This window comes from Plutella xylostella, chromosome 5 (assembly GCF_932276165.1).
Source record: "Plutella xylostella chromosome 5, ilPluXylo3.1, whole genome shotgun sequence".
In the NCBI taxonomy this organism is placed as follows: domain Eukaryota; kingdom Metazoa; phylum Arthropoda; class Insecta; order Lepidoptera; family Plutellidae; genus Plutella; species Plutella xylostella.
In genome coordinates this window covers 1,430,256-1,452,772 of record NC_063985.1, presented here as the reverse complement: position 1 = coordinate 1,452,772, position 22,517 = coordinate 1,430,256, and the positions used below count along the sequence as shown (strand labels likewise).

General features: G+C 37.5%; 1 protein-coding gene across 5 annotated transcripts in view; it reads right to left on the bottom strand.

Moving 5' to 3' along the window:
- Positions 1-409: 409 nt before the first annotated feature.
- The window catches only part of LOC105392409 (neuronal acetylcholine receptor subunit alpha-7), a 70,995-nt gene continuing 48,887 nt past the window's right edge, over positions 410-22,517 (bottom strand). For 2 of the 5 annotated variants that reach the window (XM_048633133.1, XM_048633132.1), the window contains exons 5-12: positions 15,091-15,271; positions 13,563-13,638; positions 12,845-13,039; positions 11,683-11,769; positions 7,872-7,981; positions 6,103-6,329; positions 5,516-5,761; positions 410-4,975 (exon numbers count right to left, since the gene is read on the bottom strand). In XM_048633133.1, coding sequence (XP_048489090.1) covers positions 4,891-4,975; positions 5,516-5,761; positions 6,103-6,329; positions 7,872-7,981; positions 11,683-11,769; positions 12,845-13,039; positions 13,563-13,638; positions 15,091-15,271 — 1,207 coding nt within the window. In that variant the 3' untranslated portion in view covers positions 410-4,890. Of the gene's footprint in view, positions 4,976-5,515; positions 5,762-6,102; positions 6,330-7,871; positions 7,982-11,682; positions 11,770-12,233; positions 12,321-12,844; positions 13,040-13,562; positions 13,639-15,090; positions 15,272-22,517 lie in introns of all 5 variants that reach the window. The other 3 variants (XM_048633135.1, XM_048633134.1, XM_038112554.2) reach the window with 2 other exon arrangements.

Here is a 22,517-nt window from a genome sequence, read left to right as displayed (position 1 = left end):
TGGTCGAATTTAGCTATTGTTTGTTTAAAACCGTTGAGTACTGCGGACTGCTTCACGCTGTGGACTGCGACGTGGCCGGGTCACTCTAGATTACGTAACCAAGCTCATAGCACGTATGGATGGTATGACAGCTCGTTCGTACGTTCGTTAGTTTTTTTTAACGCTAGGGTGACCCCCTGACGCCGCACGGTTGCTATCGTCTACTAAGGCCTGGGTCTCCTATTTTATGCTATATGCGGCGTCCGACTTTGACGTATACGTTTTGATCAACGTCCTACGGCGTCTACGCGCCAACGTCGGCGTGTGAGGGAGACCGCATCAGTACATTTCTATAGTGAGCATCGTGACGCGGCCTACGGCGTGACGCTGGACGCGACCTACGGCGTCAATAGGAGACCCAGGCCTTACAAAGCAGCACGCCGCAAAGTAGACCGCAATACTCTAACCCTCCGTTTCACAATGTCTGAATACAAATTATCTGAGGAACAAAATCATGCTGGCACTCCGAAATTATGTTTACACAGTGACAGCATCTCTTTTCACACTTACATAACTTTTATTCAGACATGAGAATCAGACTCTAAGTTTAAAACACATTTATATAATTGAACTATCTAAAGAGACATTTCAGAGAAACATGGAATACTAACTAAATTATGTTTAGGTAAAACTATGTTGTAGACAGTGTGGTGGCAGCAAATTGATGGCATCGTCACATCGAAGAGTAAAAGTTAAGTTTAAGAGATAGACAGAGTGCGTGTGATCTACCGGAGCGATGTATGTGCTTCTTCAGGAAGTTGTACATATGTATTGTATGTAAATAAATAAACAAGTTACGCGCTCATACTGGGAAGAAATTAACCCATTATTGGTGTATTACTCGCGAGCAATGAAAAAGTTACAGTGACATAGCACATGTCAATGGCAGCTGGAACTTTTTCATTGCTCGCGAGCGTCGAACAACGTGGGTGTCTCACGAGTGTATTTGTAGCAAGTCCACTATTGAGTAAAACTAGCTCTCAAGCTACTTTTATTTGAGACTAAGGGTCTGTTTCACAATGTCTGGTTAGTGGCTACCTGACGGATAAAATACATGCTGTCACTCTCTGTTATTATTTTTTAGACAGTGACAGCATGTATTTTATCCGGCAGGTAGCGATTAACCAGACATTGTGAAACAGGGGCTTAAATCAACAAAATTATTTTACTACTCTTCCTTTCATAACGGCAATCAGGTCTAAGGTCCCATTTACTTTACACATTAATGAAATGTAAACCGTTGGTAAATTTAAATTCGTAATGTTAGGTGAAGTAGCACATATAACGCATAGGTAAGATTAGTGTTAGCAAGTTGAATCTAGTGCTGGGTGTACAAAGTACAGTTAAAGTTGTCTTAATCGTGTACTTCTTGTAATAAATATAACAGACTGAACATTAAAGACGTTAATTTAGGTTATAGTTAATTCCAGAATATGTGCATTTAATTCACTGCAGTTCAAATATTAAATTAATTTGTTTCAGTAGTCAGATAAAAGCTTTGATGGACTGTCGATAAGATAAATATATGTAAAATTTTGCCTGAATGTTTTTTGCCCATATTCCTTCTGGCTATTGAGTACCCGAAAAGAATAATGATTTAAATTATCATTGTAATTGTTGGTTCTCATATATTATTAAAGTAAATTTTTTGACCGACGAACTATTATATTTATTGCAAGTAGTAAAATGATGAAGATTATTAACTGTGTCACAAGTAGAGGGAGACTTACACTAGCGCTCAGAAAAACTGTTAAGATTTTAGTAAGTATATTATGAAAGTCCAAAATACCTGTTTTAAGATTAAAGCATTTTGTTTCTTGTTGTGCAGTGTGCTGGCTTATGAGTTTATATAACATACCCTCTTTACATGGAAATTCGTCTTTGCCTCACACAAGGTTATGTGGAGCTCGTTCAATTTTGTAGGTAGCATGTTTAGCCTTACTGCATAAGTTAAGATTTAAACATTTTTATTCGAAAAATAACTAGTGCTATGTGTAAAATTAAAAAGTTAGACATTAATAGGTAGGTATAAGTTCATCGTAAAGTCGTAGAAAATATGAGTCTGAATTGACGTATGTTACATAAACTCCGACAATTAGTACGTATATTTGTTGGGCCCCGCGAGCCTGTTGGTGACTGTTCGTGCGAAGACCATTGAAATTCGTAAGACATGAGTAAAATTGTTCAAAAATTTCCCGTGAGTGTGATGTGTTTAAAAGAGAGGCGAGAGATGAGGTGCAGGTGGAGGCAGGAGGTGCGTCAGTTGTACATTAGTGAGTCCCGGTCCCAGGCAGGCTTTTAGTTATTTTATTTATTCGGTAGATTGTCTCTACACTCGCGTTTATTAGATTATATTAACCGGGCGCGCGCCGCGGCCGCCGGCTCTATAATCGATTCACAACCTCACAGTTTTAATAAAATAAGTTTTGAAAATTGGCTGATCCGCCGCCGCCGCCGCGCGCGCCACACTATCGTTACTCGTTAACAAACGTCCTAGTTCGTTTTTATTTTACAATAAAATCTCAACTTCAATCTTCATTTATAATCCTAAATCAAACTTAATTTAAATTTATAAAACCTATTTTTGGCACTAACAATCTAATTTATAGTGAATAATTTTACACATTTTATTATTTCAATGATTCATACTTAACATGTCGTACAGCTCTTAAAATATAAATTGAAATTTTGAAGTTAATACCGACCGTCGCAGACACACGGCACATACAATAATGAGACACAGACAAACGAGAACTAACCACTCTGCAAACTTGATATTTTACATTGAGCACCACTTAGGTTTATGAAACGAAACTTCACTACTCGAGATTCAACGTCCGAATATTCAACAAACAAACTTACTCCAACAAAAGAACAATCACTTGCTAAAAGCTTAATATAATGCCAGTGCCAGGCGATACAATACAAACAAACTCTAGAATACGTCGAATATATTATATAAAACAAGGAATCAAGTAACAATCAAAAATACTTACAACACTCATAAAATACAACAATTCGATGATAAAAATATTTAGATAAAAGTTCAATAGAAATAACACATCGAAAGTCATGACGCCCATTCTAGCCGTCAGTGAGCTGCTTATGTATTATATATATAACCTAATTTAATTAGGAGACACGACAATCACTAGGCTATCACGACATCTATAAGTGTGAAATTGAGGAACGGACATAGATAAAGACATTAATTATCAGTATTTTAACTAATCTCCTACATATTATATAGTGTCTACAGTAAGTGACTGTTTCATCTTGTCTGCATAAAAAATATCTGTGAGATAAAAAGACGTTATGTCACTGTCCAACACATAATTTCAGAGGGTGGCAGAATGATTTTAATCCCACAGATATCCTCTATCCAGATATTGTGAAACAGGTTCTAAGTGCTACAGGGTGAAACGTCGTGTGCTTTTTTGTATCGTAAATTCTTTTAAAGTTTCCTTTAGTATAACTGGTAAAGTCTGACCAGGTTTTAAGAATTTAGGATACAATTTTTCGAATTATGTTTTGGAACACAAATGCTGTGTTTAAGATATTCTATAAATAGATAAGTAATGATGACTATATCGTGTTGTTGGTGGGGTTAGAACATAAAGCTTTTTATAAGTTTGGTTGACTGTATGTTTTATTTAAAAGAAAGCTCAGAGTATTAGGTGCTATAGTGTTGAACATAATTATTTACTTTGTTTAAGTGAAGGGCTAATATAGTTTGAATTTTACAGTTATTTCAATTCCGCAATAAGTCAATTCCAAAGAAAATCAACGTGCAATAAAACTATTTAATTTAATATAATATACTGTCCTTCTAAAGTGAAGAATATTTAATATGGACAAAGAAACGTTTCCGAGGTTCCTCCTCCAAGTTATCAATATAATATGTATGTATACTTAATTTTCTAATTCTTGAAAGCCTTATGATTCCATTTTTTCTCTATATTTACAAGATTTACTTGTCCATTATAATATTCCGGCTTTGCCGAAGCACGGTGTTTATTAAGTTCATTTAAAACGTGTGTAAAACGTGTTTAGCTAGACGTGTCATTGAAAAATGTCCTTTATTGCATGCTCCCATAGCCACACACTATTAAGGATTGCATACATAGAGCGGTAATCATATTGTAGACCTCGCGTAGTGGCCGATAAAAATGTATGATGGCGCGGTAGACCGCATTTTCTATGGAAGTCTGTCTAAAGGACACTGTTGAATGCCGAGTCTAACAACGCACAATAATGTAAATTACTTGTCAAGTGTATATTTGGGTATACAGAAAGCTATCGCGTATATAGTAGCTGCGATAACGCTCATCGCAATAGTGTATAACTAATATTTACTAAACGATCTCGTATTATTCGATTTATACGCCTTAATTTTAAACTTGTATTTTTATCTCACTGTGGACCACGTCTGAACCGAACCACGTGACGTCACTTCTCATTATCAAGCAATCATTTAACGAAAACTTTACCGTTTACCTTTTTATCATATTAATTAGACATTTAATCATATTTTTACAAATTATTCTCGTCAACGTTTATCTGTATAACATACTAGTCAACATCACAATCGTTTTATAATATGTCGAACTTAACAATGCTATATTAAAATTTAAACGTATTATGTAATTTATATTTACCGTCTCTCGACTATAAGTTAGCAGACGTGTGCGTTTCATCCACGTATTAAGTTTTTTAAATAGTATTTTTACATTTTAATAATAATTACATGAATGGGCGTGATCTAAGATTAGTTCTCTCGTGAGGGCAATGGCCCTTTGTGTATAGTCCGTGCATGTCGCTTGGCACTGCGCGTCGGCCGGTACAGTCCGCTCACTGCACGATGATGTGCGGCGCCGACAGCAGCACCGCCACCGTCGCGATGATCGTGAACAGCGTGAACACGAACAGGCAGAACCTAAACACACACAATCACTGTCATCAACACTGAAAAACACACACGTACAGGTAGATAAACAAATGAAAATCATAGATACAATACAATAGCTTCCAACACAAATGTCTGGTACGAAATGAGCGTAATCTGGCGTAATAACAGCAGCCTGCGACATCAGGTCGTAATGACGCGACCCGCCAGGGAGCGAATGAAAGGGCCTGGAGTAATAATGATGTTGGCATCATAACACATTAAACCCGCGTCTGTATACTCCGGGCCACGGGCCAGCCTTATTAAATGTTAATGGAACCCATATAACTCAAATGAGCATACATCGTTACTCAATTTCTACTGGGTTTTACATCTTTGGTACGCTGGCGTTTGTATCTCAGCTAGGTATTTTGCGGGATCATCTTTGCAATAGTATTGACAATCTAAACTAACCTAAAGGTACAGTAATGCGTAGTACATTCAACTCTACTTTTCGCATACTTCATCTAGAAACAAAACATACAAATGAAACAAAACACAATCGCCCATCTACCCAAAACCTCAACGTACCTGTCAACGACCATGGCAGCAAACTTCCAGTCGCTAATAAGCTCCGCCTCCTCGTCGGCCTTCTTCATCCGTGCGGTGATGAACTGCAGCTCCCGCAGGATGAGGTGCAGCTCGCGATGGTGTCCCCCCCCGAGCCCCCCGAGCCCCCCGCCGACGTCCTCCATGGTGGAGGGGCGGACGAAGGAACGCCTGAAGTCCGACCGGAATATGGAACACCTGGGCCCGATGACACTCACGTTAGTTAGGCTGAATGTGGGGAATAAATATTGGTTTATGGCTTGGCGGTGGTGGATGGGTTAGTTTGTTGGTTAATTTTGGCATGTGTGGGTAGAATTCAGTGAGTATAGGTTGGAATGGCAAGCATTTTAGTGGAAAAGGGGGGTTGTTGATTTACAAATACAATACAGAATGCAATACGAGGGATTTTAAGGAATGCTGATCATTTAATGAATTAAGTTAAATTGAGGAAAACAACAGATTATAATAATATGAATACTTTTTAAAACACTATATGTATATCCAACCATCTGAAAAAAGAACTGCTGAATTTACCCATAGCAGATAATAAAAAAAACTCCTCAACCTACCCAGGCCCCAAGTTCCCCGTAGACGCAGTACTATTCGGCGCCGGCGGCACGTGTCGGAAGTCATCGTCTATATCCAGCACATTCGCCAGCAGAGACTTGGAGGACCTCTCCTTGAGCTCCAGCTCCCTCATGCGGTTGGACATCATGATGGTCTTGCGGGTGATCTTCTTGCCCGGACGTGACATGCGCAGGATCCACGGCAGCCATTGCAGAAAGACCGACTTGATCTGAGGGGAATACAGGGGTCGATATGTGGTTGGAGTTGGAAACTTCACTGTACAGTGTACCGAAAGGGGAATGCACAGGTGTTGATGAGTAGTTGTAAATGAAACTATAGTGTGCCTATATGTAATTTATTTCGTTAGGGCAACATCTGAACGCATCTTCAAGGAATCGTTTCTATAAGGAATCTCTTTTAGATGTCTTCTGAAATAAAATAGACTGCAAAAGGAATATAAAATTGTGATCCTGCCTGATAGATGTACTAGAATAAGTATTTTTCTGGTACGTAAACGTTTTTTTCGCATAAGAGGATTTTGAGACTGGTGAAGGACTGCCTGTTCCATAAAAACGTAGAACACAGTCCAAAAACAAGAAATCGTATGTCTACATGAAACAAAAGCCAAAAACGGTACTGAATAAACAGTGTACAGTAATTATATTATCATGTTCCTGATATCCCTGATCACAGCTACAAGGCTCGGGAGTAAAATAAATATCAATCTGCAAAATTCGCGAAATGGCCGTTCGTTTACTTAACAAAAATGTTTCCGATATATTCTGGTGGAGCTAAGCGAATATAAATATCGCACTTCGCGCAGTAAATAAAGTGCTGTCGCGTAACTTTCAGGAATTACACCGTGAAGCAGAATTATTACAGAGGGGAAATTCTGTCATTGGTCGCGCCAAAAAATTATAATACTCGTATAACTAGCTGTTCCCGCGAGCTTCGCTTCGCCTTGAAAAGTTTTCCTGTGGGAATCCCGGGATAAAAAGTAGCCTATGTTCTTTCTCACGGTCTAGACCATATGTATACCAAATTTCATTCAAATCCGTTCAGTAGTTTTGTCGTGAAAGAGTAACAGACAGACAGACAGGCACAGTTACTTTCGCATTTATAATACTATTATATATTATATTATATATATTATAAGTAAGGATGTAACTGATACACTCAACAATATCTGGTAATAATAAATGTCTTATCTGAAGGGATACCTTGTATAGAATACATCGAAATATACAAGTTATTTAAACAGATTTTGTTCAGATACAGTCATGATCTCAGATAAAATCCAGATAGTTTACTTCATGATATAAAAATCCCGATAATCGTCGGAATTTGTTCCGGGGCACAGAACTTTGTGCTGTTATAATTGATTTAGCCCGACCAGCAATTTTATCTTCAATCAGAAACTATTGAAGTTAAGAAAAGAGAGATTGTGTTTTAACACTTCTCGTTTCTTGGTTTTAACGGATCTGCGGTTAGAAATACATCAGGAATATTTATTTTATTTATTTAATTACAGTAGATACTGTAGATAATATAACAGCCAGATTAGAGCCACAGCTCTACTGTTTATCATAGATATGCTAAGAAGAAGAAGAAATACTCAAAATTTGATCACTAAAGGCTCAATAAATGACTGTTGTTCACAATGATCGTCTACGTCTGAGTCATCCGTTTTCGGCTTACCACTTTTCATAACACCTTGTGTTCACAAATAAATATATTTGTATTAGAATTTTGTGTAGATGTTGTTACTCACCCACTGCGGCATCTCGTGTATGTCGGCGGTGCGGTGGTGGTAGTTGAGCACCACCACGGTCAACACCACCGACGACGCCACCATGAACATGATGCAGTTGAAGTACGTGCCTGCGCAGAATTACCCCCTTAGTCGCGAGCAGCGAGAGTAGGTACCGAGAATCACCCCCCTCTAGGTTCTCTTGGGCAATTGAAACGCGCGAATCTTCTTTTCAGACTCGGTCGCACATTTATTGGAACTCGATGATAGGTGCAAGTGAGAGGACCGATAAGATGGTTCGCACGTGTGTAATGGTCCAAGGTCACTTGCATCGAGGGAAGACGCAAACTGGCTGCGTTCTCAGTAGGGAAACTGTATGCCGCCGACTGAGTGGTATGCTTGCTTGACGAGATGCGAAGTTTTTGAGAGCTTTCGTAAGAAATGAGAGCAAAGTAACAATCCGTTTTTTTTTTTGTGAAGCTAGAATGACCCACCCTCCTGAGCCCTTTCATTCATTTGAAATGGAGTGGTCAGTGATTCACAGCAGCTAGTTCTAGCCGACAGTGTCAGTGACAGTTCCAGTCACACAGTTCGTCACCTCCTAACGAGTTTGAGGCAAAGCCTTACTCAGTCGTCGGCAGACAGGTGGCACCCACTGTGAACGCAGCCTCAGGTTGGCCATAGCAGTTGCCTTCAGGAGAAGGCTTTTAGGATTGTTTTTAATATTTATTAATACTAAAGAGGGATATCATTTGGTAATACTTAATTCTCAACTATTTTCAAGATATGTGGTTAATGTTAACTATGTTACGAGTACATACATTATTTTATGTAAGTGACATTCTTACTGACATCATGATGTCTGATTAGAAGTAGAAAATTAAGAACTACGTATCTTGATTCCCTTTATGATTAAACTCGTTTAACACACATTTATTTCTATCACAAATTAAGGGCCAATTTCTAAACAGTCAGATGTTTTTGTTAAAGTAGTACTCAATGATTATGGCAGCGATAGAATTTTAATTGGTGAAATAAGTAGGTACATTCTATCTGACTATAAAAAAACTTGCCCTATCTTAACTAATTTATATCAAAACCATTTAAAGCGACACTCATTCATGCATTTTAATGATTTCATGCAAAGTTATACATAGATCTACTTAATAAGTATTTTAGGGGTATTTCTTTATTTAATAATTGCTACTTATTTCTAGTCACAAGTTATGATTGATATTCACCAATTCATTAAAGATATTTTAAACCAGGTAGGTAGATACAAATAGAACATTTATTTATAGTTTGATATTTCTTCAAAACAAAAAATAAAATTAAACAAACAATTTCTACTCATATCTATGTAGAATCCATTATACAGGAAACTCATCAATGTACGACCATTGAACTACCTTGAAAATCAATTAAACAATCATAGGTTCTAATTCTGATACAATATGACATAAAAGAGTAGAAAATTAAGATTTAGATAATATTAATTAAATTTTTATGGTGGATATACTCTGAGGTATCAATAAATATATAATGTAAATTTTGAATTTAATATTCACATCCATCTTATTTTTCTACCATTAATTTTATGTCATACCACTTGTGTCGTCGTTCATTGATAAAATTCCACTAAACGAACATAAACGGTGGAGGTACACCGACGCAGATACTTGGAGGCTGAAGTCCGCGCCCGCATCAGCTTTGCCGAGCCGCTTTAACTTTCCTTCACAACCAACTTAATTATACTACAAGCACAATTTAGAACGTCATGTTTATTTAGGAGAGTTGCGTTTAGATTTAGTTTAGTGTTTTGTTTAGTCCCAATTTTAAGTACATGCCAATTGTCACGCACTCGGGTGAGAGAGGCGCGCAAGCAAACAGTCTTCCGACACTCCAAAGGCCAATGGAAAATAATAAAAATAAAAGCAAAATGTTAAAATGATTGTCCTCGAAGAAATTCTGTGTAAAATGGGTGATAGTAAAAAGGTGGCAACACGAGTTGGTGATTTTTATTTTAATACATTACAAGAAGGTAAGAATGTGAGAGCAGTACCTTGAAGCTTCGGTGTTGTTCTTTCTAATAGTTTGTCGAACCTATAAGAACCAGAGTGCGGTCAGTCTACTGGTGTCGAACAAGGTGAAGCAGAGAGACTCTACGTCAGAGATTACGGTTACTGGTGTGAGGATGATCTCCAATCAACAGATAAAATCAAGCAAAAGCCCAGTTAGTTCTTTATTAATTTGTCTTTGAATCATGAGCGGAGGAATATTGTCAGCTCTGAGTTTGATGCAGTGTGGCCAAATTAATATTCCTCAACACACATTCATTTAAAATTTGGTAATTTTATTTAAGTTATTTAAATACGGTATTTGTCATATTAATCAATTAGAAGATTGGTTTAGATTAGCGAATACGCGTGTGGCGTCTTTCCTCACCTATTAGGGGGATCGCCTCTGAGGTTTTAGTGATGACGTGCCCCACCAATAGGGAGAAAACGGTTTGCGACAGGAGAATTGTAACACCTGTAAAGATCATAATAATAATTCTATAGAAACTAAATTTGCTAATTTACAAGGTATGTCCACCTCTGAATGCCGTATCGTCCAGCATTTCCTCACTTCCTGTCAGTGTTGAGTTGGTTTAAGGTTACAGAGAAACAAAAATAAACAAAACAAAGTCATGCAAATATACAGGTAATTTAGTTTCAGTTTTAAAGTCTACTTTAGAAGTTGGTTTAATTTTATTATGTTTATCTCGGAGTATTATTGACGGGGCTTAAAGTTAAAAATTTGTTTAGTTTATTAGAGCCAACACCCTCCAAGTATCCAGTGGTACTGTCGGCAGTAGCTCCTTCGCTTTGCTTGAACTAGTTACGGACGGACATGGACACAATCTTACATATTCAATAAGAAATAAATGGAATCGATTTCGCGAACAACATTGAACACAAAGAAGAGAGACATGATTGATGAGAACAAAGTACTTACTGCATAGAAATGAACTTACCTTCCGAGACATCCAACACAATTCACGACAAAGTTGAGTTCACATGCCATGCTTACAACAATTGTATAGAGAAGACTTGGGTAATCAGATAGATAAGCGATGTTTTTATTAAGTATGGATACGTTTATAATTAGTTTTCAAAGTATATCAAAATCGCGAAAACATTTAATCGCGAAATCGATTCCAATAATTTTATAACCAAAGTTGTAACATTAACACAATATTTATTAAAATTGAGAACAACACATTGAGAGGTGAAGGACTTTATCCTTATATTTGGTGATATTCAAGCACAACATTGCTGAAAACCAGTTAGATGTAAGTGACATTGATTTACGTAGTAATATTTATACTGAGCAACATGAAGCATGATAATAATCTAAAGCCAATTTAAACACTTAAGCATACGACGATTTAAATAAATTTTAGCGTACTCAATTAACTCCTTGTAATGTTTTAAAATAATCCAAATTACTTATATGTTCCATGATTTAATAATTTTGTTTTATGTGAAAATAAAATATCTAGTTGGTATAAGTAGAGAGAAGACAAATAATAAGAGGATTGCAGAGACGATGATGAAATCAACATAAAGGAAACAAAACACAACAAGATGAAGACAGATACAATAGTAGGAAGCGCGACCTGACATGAGAGAGCGCTCTGCAGAATGTGTAGGAGCGAGAGGGACCGCGACGAATAATTGTTTTATAGTTTTCAGTTATTCACTATTTCTATCGCTTTCCCTGTCGCGTCCTGTCCTGCAGAAGCTCAGATCAGGCAATGAGGACATAGGTCTTGGCGTGGGCAGTGTACCTAACAAGGGGATGGCGTCGGAGACCTGTGGCAGAGTCTCTGCCACCAAATTGAGGAACACCGTCAGCGACAGAAGAATAGTGACTCCTGCAATCAAACACAACATTATAGCTTCCATGGAAGCTTGTATTTTGCCTCGTCCAACCTGTTTGTAATATGCTACTTATAACATATGTTTTCTGTCTTTGATTGATACAATATATAATGGCACAACTCTCCAATACCTCCTATCTCTTTCTAAATATGGTTTCTAGATTCCGCTGTTCGTTTTCCTACATTGATTACTCACCAGATCATGTGGACATCCGACCATGATTCGTGGAGCTGGATAGAGGGACACTAGCACAAGCACGCTAATCACCTCTAACAGTCACAGCACATCCTAAAGTTCATATCTATGGTTTGTACACGCTGTTTATATTGACTCATTTCTTTAATTGTTGACAGAAATCATTACGAACCAGAAATCAAAAGCCTGATAGCACTTTTTGTGTGTTTTCAAGTCAATAAAATCAGCGTGAACGTTGCTGGTACTATGCGTAGTGCGATACCTATGAGAGGCACGGCGTCGGACGTGGTCGGCATGGACTCGGCCACGAGGTTCAAAAACACGGTCAACGACAACAATATCGTCACATCTGTTAACATCGGCACACAGTTTAACACTTTACGAAGAGAAGGGGAATTATAAATTCCAAGTATTAATTACAAACTGGAACCTAACCCGCTGCAAAGTTTTCAAACGCAAGCTGAGGCATCGTTCAGGCTTGCACTTTTGGTCTTATTTTAACTAATATTGCCAGAGTTTTAAAGTTAAAGCTACAAGTTGTCAGCCATCTTTGCAAGCGCTAAAAGAACTAGATAAATGGGGTGTCGTTCCCCTTAATGAGAATTGGTCGTTGTCGGAAGCATCCAAGAAATTGGGGTTCTTTCCTCGTCATCGCTTTATCGTCATTATGGAAAGTGAAATACATATTTTAGGTGACCTGTGTAGCCGGGAAAATATTTACACTGGATTGATTGATAGCTCATTACTTTCAAATAAATTCGCCAAAATATTGATTACAATATTACATAATTAGATGGCATTAATACATTCTGTAACCTATATTTCAGTGTGACGGATACCAGGAGCACAGAAACATGAAGCAAGTGTACTGACCTAGCGTGAGCTTCTCCCCCGAGTCCGGGGGCAGCGTGAAGCCGAGCAGGGCCATGGAGGATATGAGCACGCACGGCACGATGAGGTTGAAGAAGTAGTAGAGCGTCCGGCGCCGGATCATGATCGTGAACGTCACGTCCACGTACGGCTCCGGACAGCACGCGTACGTTATCGTGTTCTTCTTGCCCGGCATCCCTGCGAGTTGGAAGGTGTTAGTGGGGGTGTTTGACAGTAATGTTATATGAGTGATATTTAGTTTGCTAGTTATTAAATACAGTTTGTAAATTATACTTCTGCAATAACTACGAGCCAAACTTAAGATTATGGCCCAAAAAACCTATCCTCAAAAATTACTATATAACTAATATTTTTCGATCTTCCATAGTAAATACTTAGGTATCAAACTTGGTATTTGGAAGATAAAAATAACACTTTTCTTGAAATAATATTAAAGTTCTATATTAAGGAACGCTTGTATTTATTTTATCTACATAAGTAATTTCGATGTCTTATTTCAAACAGAAAGGAGGCCTTGGTCCCGAATTCACAATATAGACAATGAACACTTTGAAAACTTAGACCAACACAGAGACGGTCTCTTGAGTAAATAAAGAAACAACGCAAAGCGTGTAGGCCCCTTGGGGCATGTCGCGCTCTAAAGTTAGGCGTAGGCCTTTGACACTTACTTTACGACTCGTGGGATCTGCAATACACTCACCTATTAGATACCATTCTCCGTTGGTGATGAAGTCAGACAGGTCTCCCCCGTTCTCGTCTTTCAACACCAGATCCAGCTGTCAGAGGAAAAATTAGTGAAGACAAACGTTATCTGGATGAAGGGAGCGACATCCAGATAAGGGAGTCATGCAAGGAGTGGTCTTAGGACCGGTCTTTTAGGTCACATGCTAGAAATGTTTTGAATATCCTGAATGTTACCGGAAAAGCTTCCAAATGCTTCATTCGATGATACATTCGTGGGAAATAAAGGATGAATGCAAGGGAAATGTGAGAACCTCGTTAAATAATATAGTGCAAATCTACTAAGAAATAAAGGGTATTGTGAAAACATGCTGAGAATATATTATGAAGATATTTGAAATACTTATATCTGCCACACGAGTCAACGCCAGGTCAACATAAACAATACTTTTCTTATTTTATAAAGGTGATACTCATACATGCTATCTACAAAAACAAAAAACATATTTTTATATTGTAAGTAGGTAGGTACTTTATGTAAGTACAGAGATACCTGCTTCTACGAGTACATGGAGACTTTTTTAAATAACTCATATGACGTCCAGAATCCGCAAATGCTCAACATTTATTCAAATAGTAGCACAAAAATCTCGTACATAATAAACATGCAAACTTATGTATTATAAATACGATCATAAAGGAGTCGGCGCACCCGTGTGGCAGCGGAATTGTTTTTTATATTGCAGAAGGTACTTCGTGGGAAAACTTGTATTCTTTTGCTCCATGCAAAATAGTACATACAAAACTGCTAGGACTGTAACATCCTTTGGTTTCTCACATGGTTCCCTTAACAACCTAGCCTCCATATATACCTAATACCTACCCTTAATTTAGATAATAACACATTTTAATAAATATTATTTATAATAACCTAAAGTTTACTTTAACATTGAAAGCTTACACGCGAAAGATAAAGCGCCAATCAAGGATTACATTGTCCTATCTAGACTTGAATGCCTATTCATAGTACTCAGTTAAGCTGTAAGTACTTAAATAATCCCATGAATAAACATCAAGAAAAGGGTTTGACAAGTTGTGAAACATTAATGAATCATTCGTGTATAAGCAGTTCATTTTGAGCTTGAAAATTTTCGTAAATAGCGTTCATTTCGTGACTTGGGGACATGAAGATCTCGATTACTCTGTCCATTGTTCGTCACTATTGTTAGAAGCAGAGCGGCGCTTGACAGCAGCGATTCATCACCTTGTCCCACAACAATAACGTTATATCAATTGGCTGTAGACATTGTGATCCATCAGCAGCCCGACTATACCGGCCAAATTTCATATTGACATCCTAAAAGCTATACAATCTACACACAGATGTGTGACACGTAAACGAACGCTATTGACGAAAACACAAACTTTATCACCACAATTTTAAACAATGTTAAACGGGTGTTTAGGTGGTTATAACAGTGCTAAACATCTGTTGAACGCTGTCTAAGTTTTAGTGGTAAGGCCCTAAGTCAGGTCTCAGGCTGTACCTGGTTCCCGTCGTAGGTCCAGCTACCGAACTTCATGTCACAGTGCTGGTCGTCGAAGGGGAACCACGTGATGTCTATCTTGCATGTGCTCTTGAATATTCCGGGCGGCACGTACAGGCAACTGCCGTTGCTTCTGACCACCACGTTGGTCTGATACGTCCCGTCAAAACCTTCGTCAGCACTAACCAACAGAAATGTCAATCGTGAGTACACAACCCTCGCGCCATCATCAATCTCGACCCTCGCGAGATTAAGTAGCGTTTCTGGACGCAACGGGCCCGGGATAAAACCTTTTTTGAATTATCCTGGGAGACGTTCGGTATTCCTTTTTTAAACCGTTAAGACTGGCTGTTTAGACACACTTTCCGCTTACACTACGAAGGAGTATTTACAAGAGATGAGCAACGAACGCGTTTGGATTAAAAATGCATGTTGACGACCTTTGACCTCGGCGTAAGGGTCTCACACGCGCGGAGATTATCTTTGCATTATTTAAGTAAGTTACTAATACTAATAACGTCGCCCTTGAGCTCGCCTTCTGTGTAAATAGACCCTCAAATTAATCATTTAATGAGGCATTTTGGGTACAAAGTCGAGTAACGAAATATGATTGAAGGTTGATGTTGACTTAATAATATTACAGACGATTTAATTTGCTAAAAGTGGTGACTCGTACAGAATCCTCGGCCCATCGTAAACTTCTGTTACCTCTATCACGAATTAACTGTGGTATATTACTTCAGAACTAAGATCAGGATAATATTTAATATTCTCAATTTTACGATAAGTACATAATAATATTAGTGATATTATAATTTTAATAGAAATATAGATATTGTATTGTACAATTATAATACTAATATTTCATTAAATATGATGAAAATATTCCAACAAAAGCTTTATACTTACATAGGTATTAAACCGTCCAACATGAATAAAAACCACGGCATTTATTTTTCAAATAAAATATACTACAAACGAATTTTATTCGTTTTAGTATTTCATTAAGCTCATAAAAGTGCCTATCGTTTAACAATAATGTGAGGAACTCCAAAGCGGTCGCAGCGCCGTGACTTCTCTTTGATCAGTCGAGGCCATTCAATGTGAAGGAAAATGTTCTTTTTTCAAATTCCATTTAAGAGAAAAAAAGAAAAATATGAACAAGGATGCCGTGACAATAAATAAAATGCGTAAAACAAGCTTTGATAAAATAATAATGGGAATTTGCCCCCGGTGGCTGTTGTGTCGCGTCAAATAAATTGTATTCTTATTATTATTCATCGTACGGTTCATAACATAATGGCCTGTTAGTGTGGGTCTCAAAAGAATTTATGAAACATCTAGTGAATAATAACTTGGACAAATTCACTCATTAAATGATTAATATAGAAGTGTGCAGATCGAGATAAGTTTAATAAAATAAAAATACGTTTAAGTTTGTTTTTAAATTGAAGGCAGAAATTGGAAGAGCTTTGAATGTTTTAATTTATATTTAAGAGTTTATTTTACAGTGCTTCGGTTTCAACTGGGATATTTAAATAGTATTGCGCTGTCAGTGACAAAAAATATATCGGTTATTATTTTTCAATTTCGCTGCGTCCCATTTCACTGGGTGTGTTTAAAATATTTTATCAAGCGGAAACGGGTGTTGTTCAACCGGAAATGTAAGAAAGTTTTATTTTTCGTCACTGGCAACACAGGCATCATCGCCGTGCTTACAGGAAAATTCATTTGAGTTTGGAACTTCTTTCGCCGCCTTTTGATTGGTTTGGAAAGAAGTTTCATGAATGTGAATTTATTTAAAGCCCTGATAAGCACAACTATGATCGTGGTGTTCAAACCAACGGCAAGGAAGCCTTGTACTTTTAATTGGTTGTTTTATCTTGTGGCAACACCAGTAGGAGGGCGTCCGCGCGGCCAGTGGCTGATTGCGCAAGGAGCGACCAACCATTAGCAATTTCGGGGGTCCCTCCTACTGTGTTGTCACAATTCTCTGAAATTTAATCAAATTTATTATTACAGTGCACAAAAAAGAAAATGGTTTAGGTAAGTATTTAAGTAAGTTTACACAGGGAAGAAGAATAGCTTTTAGATGTTAATAGTTAATCACATTTATATTTAATTAATAATACATGTAATTACGCCAATGGCTTACATTAATAGGTTGTTCACGCATTGTTGCATGATTGGGCTATGCTCTATATAACTAATGTTTGTACACCTACCTAAGCCCAACTAGGTACTGTAACTCTGAAATTGTTTCAGCTTGCTAATTTAAATTAAACAACGTAATAGGATTAAGACTAGAATAAAATCCATTATCGAAGTACTGCTATACCTCTAGGTACATTTGTGGTACCTAAATTCAATTTCTATTTACAAACTCTAATGTAACTAGTTGGAGGCGAAGTTTTAGCAAACCTCATTAGTGCTTCCAACTTTTAACAGATTCTTTTATTTAGCGCTAGAGAACGTATTGCTCTGGAATAGATTTACTATAAATATCTTTAGTTTTAACATGAAAGTTTTCAGAAATCCACTTAAGTAATTTAAGCTTACAATGTAACTCCGAAATTGAAATAGTCTTACCCATTCTAACACATCGGCGGGTACCTAATGGCCTAAATTCAAACACTGCCAATCGGCTATAATCGCGTGCGTCCAAAATCCAAATAGGTACAACATACCAAAGAGCCTAATGCAATATCTAACTCACAATGGACTCAAATGGACTTGATTAGAGCGGCAAAGCATCAATGAATCACAGAATAGACACAATTAAAATGGCGACCGTAAACTCAATCTGTGTGTTTGTCGTGCGCCAAAGAGTATATAAGCAGTGTTCGCAGTCGCCGGCACACATCGACCACGGCGTTTTAATCAAGCCTGCACTTTCTAGCTGAGTTCATGTTTGTAGGTATTCTAGTGTCAGTGTTGTTATTGAGCAACGAGGATTTAATCTCATGATCGTTTTAATCTGCCGGTGGTCGTGATTGCATCGATCGGCACGTGCGGTCGGCTGCAAATGACTTTCAGAGCAAACAGTAGTTTTTTGTTTACTTTGCCCGTTTCAATTCTGGTTTAACTTTATAGTAGTTATAATAATTCTACGGACACTTTTTGAGTGGTTGGGTTTCAGAGCCTTTGTAGAGAGGCATGTTTATAAATGCAATCCTAGTTATATAGAGCATCGCCCGTTGAAAAATGTACGCTGTATGCTATTTTAACAATAAAAAGAGAAGTAAAAATACTGAAAATTGCTACACAATTACGCCAAGCTGCCCGGGAAGCTCACACGAGCCACTCGCACCAAATAGAGCGTCAAAGTTACTCGCATTCCACTTGAAATATGCCGCACCAGCCGCCCGCCTCAATCCAAGTTAGTGAATCTAATTGTTAAACTGGATTCTGTTCCTTGCTCAATTTAGCACTTATTTGTGTTATAATGGGGGCTAGTTTGTTTGTAACACGGTTAAAAAACAGATAGCGTGCTAAGCCATTCTGGGTCTAATGTGTTTGGTGCGAGTGGGCGGTAAGGCGCATATCTGCATGTCTGCCCCTGTGGAATGAACATTGAACAAGTTAAACTGTACTCCAGCTATTTGTCTTCAACTCCGGCGCTGTGAGAACTGAAATGAAGAAGATTTAGTAACACTTAACTAAGAGGCATTTGTATGTGTAGCAGTTGAAAGCTGGCCTTACCTAGCATTGTTGACTTAGGTGGGGTACTTAGTAGATATTCTACGAACTTGGCAATTGCGTATCATATTGTTAACAGTCCATTCAAATCGTAAATTCAGTTATGGCTCATATTACTTCAAATTATCATAGGTATCGAATTTATACTAGACACAAATAAAACCATGAACAATTTTAAATTTAAAACCCAACTTTGGCATTCTTAACTTTCGCCAAGCACGAAACAAGTTGAAAAACTTTTAAGCCTATTTGTGCACTCTCAAAAACGTGTGCACCATTTTGCGTGTAATACGTGACACCGAATGGAATCTGTTCGGAGCCGCGGGAGAAATAAACGACCGGCTCAGGACACGCGGAGCTGGCTCGGCGCCAGCCGGGTCACTCTATACTGACGTGAAATGAATGAACGAGAGCTGCCGTGCAATCGGTTTAAGGGTGTCGGCACCGCACATATAACCGTAACGTAAAGTGATCGCCTCTTTTTCTTCTGTCAACCAGTCGAACGCGAGCTCGCGAACGCCTGGTTGACAAAAGAAGAAGAGGCGATCCCTTTACGTTACGATTATATGCGATGACCATGAAACAACGAGATAGAGTCGTGGCTCGCATATATATATAGCACCACTCCGAAGCTTAGTTTTTCGTCATATAGAGTGACCCCAGCAGCCGGCGGGGCGCCGTGGACAGACGCGCCCGCGGGCGTACGAACGTGCGAATAGCTCTTGTTATTGAGAAACTTTATGAAAGATAGTTTGAATAAAACTTTCCTTCTCATAACACAGGCTTAATAAGGTATAGGCGTACGTGTCGAATTAATCTGATGTGATTGTGCCTATGCGTTTTGGTGGCAACAAAAGGTCATTTTGAAGCAACATTTAAAAAATGTACAACATTTTCAAAGAAAAATCCTAGCTTACTTAAGTAATAAAATATATTGGGTCTTTGAAAATGGTACCGACATAGATGCATTTATTTGTAAAGCATTTCAAAAGTAACTTATAAACTTGAGGTTAGACTCATCAGTTCACCTAATGAGATCAGACATCAGAAACATTGATTGAATAAAATCATTATGGTTATAGAATGGACGACATCTATGTAACAATGCATTCAATAAATTGGAAAAGGAAAGCCACCGTGTCAGTGCATATTCTTAGTCACTGTATGTTATATTTTGATATTAATAAACATTGATTAGTTATAGCCTGGGGGGAATCTGTGCCACTTCATTAAGAACTCCGGGAAACTCCCAACAGTATCATCAATAAAGACGACCTGTTCCGAACTCCCCTTTAAGTACTTGAATCTTAGGCTCTAGTTTCAAGCTCATAATGCTATCAAGTTTTTAATAACTATCTACCTAAGTACTCGATACTAGAATAATACTTATATATAACGAGTAATATTTCCAATAAGAACACATAACTATAATACATAATTTGAGTACTATGCACACACTTTCAGTTAATCTTGGAGCAATAAAAATGATCGAATGTTCTATCAAAAAGTCTTCAAGATCTCAAAAGACGTTTTCAGATTACTCTACAAACGAAAGCCCGTGTGTCTCTGCCCGCGCGGGCTAAGCCGCGGCGACACACAACACCGCTGCGAACAACCTGTAAGTGATTTAAAAGCTCGATAATCAAAATGTTGTGCTGTACATCGCGCGCTGGAGCCGAGCCAACTGGCGCGAGCACTGAACATTCAATTACATGTATGCAAAACGCTGAGATGCTGGATAAAGTCAGAAGTGCGTGAGATCGGGGGATGTTGAGGAAATACTTTGTGATTGCATTTTTAGATGCTTGAGTTTTTTCCTAAGCCTTTTGCAGCCTAAGGATTTCTGTGTGTGTAAATTCGTAATAAATTAATAATGCTTCAGTTCAGTTTGTTTATGATCACATGAACAAAGACACTGTGAAATTCACTTTTAGAGAGTGACCCCCTGGGCAGTCGTCCACTGGCCATTCCTCTCACCACAATGACCAACTATATACCTAATAAATCAAATATATTATTTTGAATAGTTACGATGAACTTACTTTATGAAAGAAACCGAACATCTAAAATTGCCAGCACAATAACACGAGCATTAAACCATAATCGTGCATGTGTTGCCCCGACATGGCCAGTGTTCGGGCGACTGACCCCACAGCCACCGCCGTTATGTCCAATAAACCAACTTAAAACAGTTTAAATCAGTTAAATTCCCCTGTTTATTCTACAATTATTTGCACAACCAACTTTATTGTGCAATCAAAGGGGAATTACTGGCAAAGACGAAGTAAATTGAATTTGATGTCGTATTTAAATAGGAGTAATTGATTGCTTGTGTGTAGGTTTTACTAGGAAATAAATAATTCTATAAAAATGCGGTTTTAATTGTCTTAATTAACTAAGAGAAAAATTATAGCCTTATAAGGATGGACATAAACAAATCGGTTTAAATACGCACGGTGTTATTTTATTTTTATAATTTACATACCGATTTGATTTAGCTTTATTTTAGTAAGGATTTATAAAGTCATTGAAATAAATATTAAACCATAAAAGCAATCTCACTCGCGAATACCACGATACAGCTGTAAAATACACATACACGCGGTCCGCCGATGTTTATGGCCGAATAAAAACGTCCTAACACCGCCTAAAAATATTTAGTGCACCGACCTTTTTAAAAGCTATCCTTCTTTGCACATCGGTTATGTATGAATATTACAATCTTGCCGCAGATTTAGGTGTTATTTGTCTTAGAGGTCTTATAGATCTATTGTAAAATTTTACACTTTGAATAAATGACATTGAAAATATTCGTAAAATTAGAAGAAAGTAAAGCTAGCATTCTACTAGTAAACTTAAATCACTTTCCTAGCTAGCTTACTAACACTTGCTGCTATCCTAGCTTAAAAACTACATCAATTGTATCCCAGACATTATCAATGTTAAAACCACGAATAATACACATACTCATAGGTACCACTTCAACTTTAACAAATAATAACTCCTCACTAAATCCCGCTAAAATCTCTTGAATAAAGCATATTGCATAACTTAAAGAGATTTATCTCGAGAGATGAGATATTAAATTGTAATAATGACCCTCGTAAAGATAAGTATGGTAATGGGGAAATGTTTAAAACGGAGTGATATATCCCGAGTTCTCTTTGAAGTCTGAAATTTTCAGCTTTTGAGGGCCTTGCGGTTATGTTATTAAACTTATTGTGCCAGTGGTTTTGACAGATACCGAGCTTTTCTCGACTTTAATAATTAACATCCTACTACTGCAAAGTGAGGTATATTTTGACTATTGTATCTATATCCAAAACGGGTGTACTGATATGTTTTTTTATAATAATATTTATGAACGAGGTATATGCAATAGAAATAAGATATTAAATAGTAGTAGAAATTTAGGTATTCCAGTACGGCAGTCAATCTTGAGTACCTTATCATTATGAAAAGGTCCTACCTCCATAAATAGGTGAGTGAAATGTGTACTGGAGTTGTTACAAAGACGGTAGCGTCGTAAAGTAAAGTGCTAATTTGGCTGCCGTTTTCACCTCAGCATATTCTCTGAGGTGAAAACGGTAAGAAAATCAACACATTTTCATAATAATATAAGTTTTAGCTCATAGAGAGTAAATAAAACGATTTTGTATCGAAATGTTTTATATCAAGACTTAATATAAATAAGGCTTTCGTCGGCTATCTGTAGACGTAATGCATTT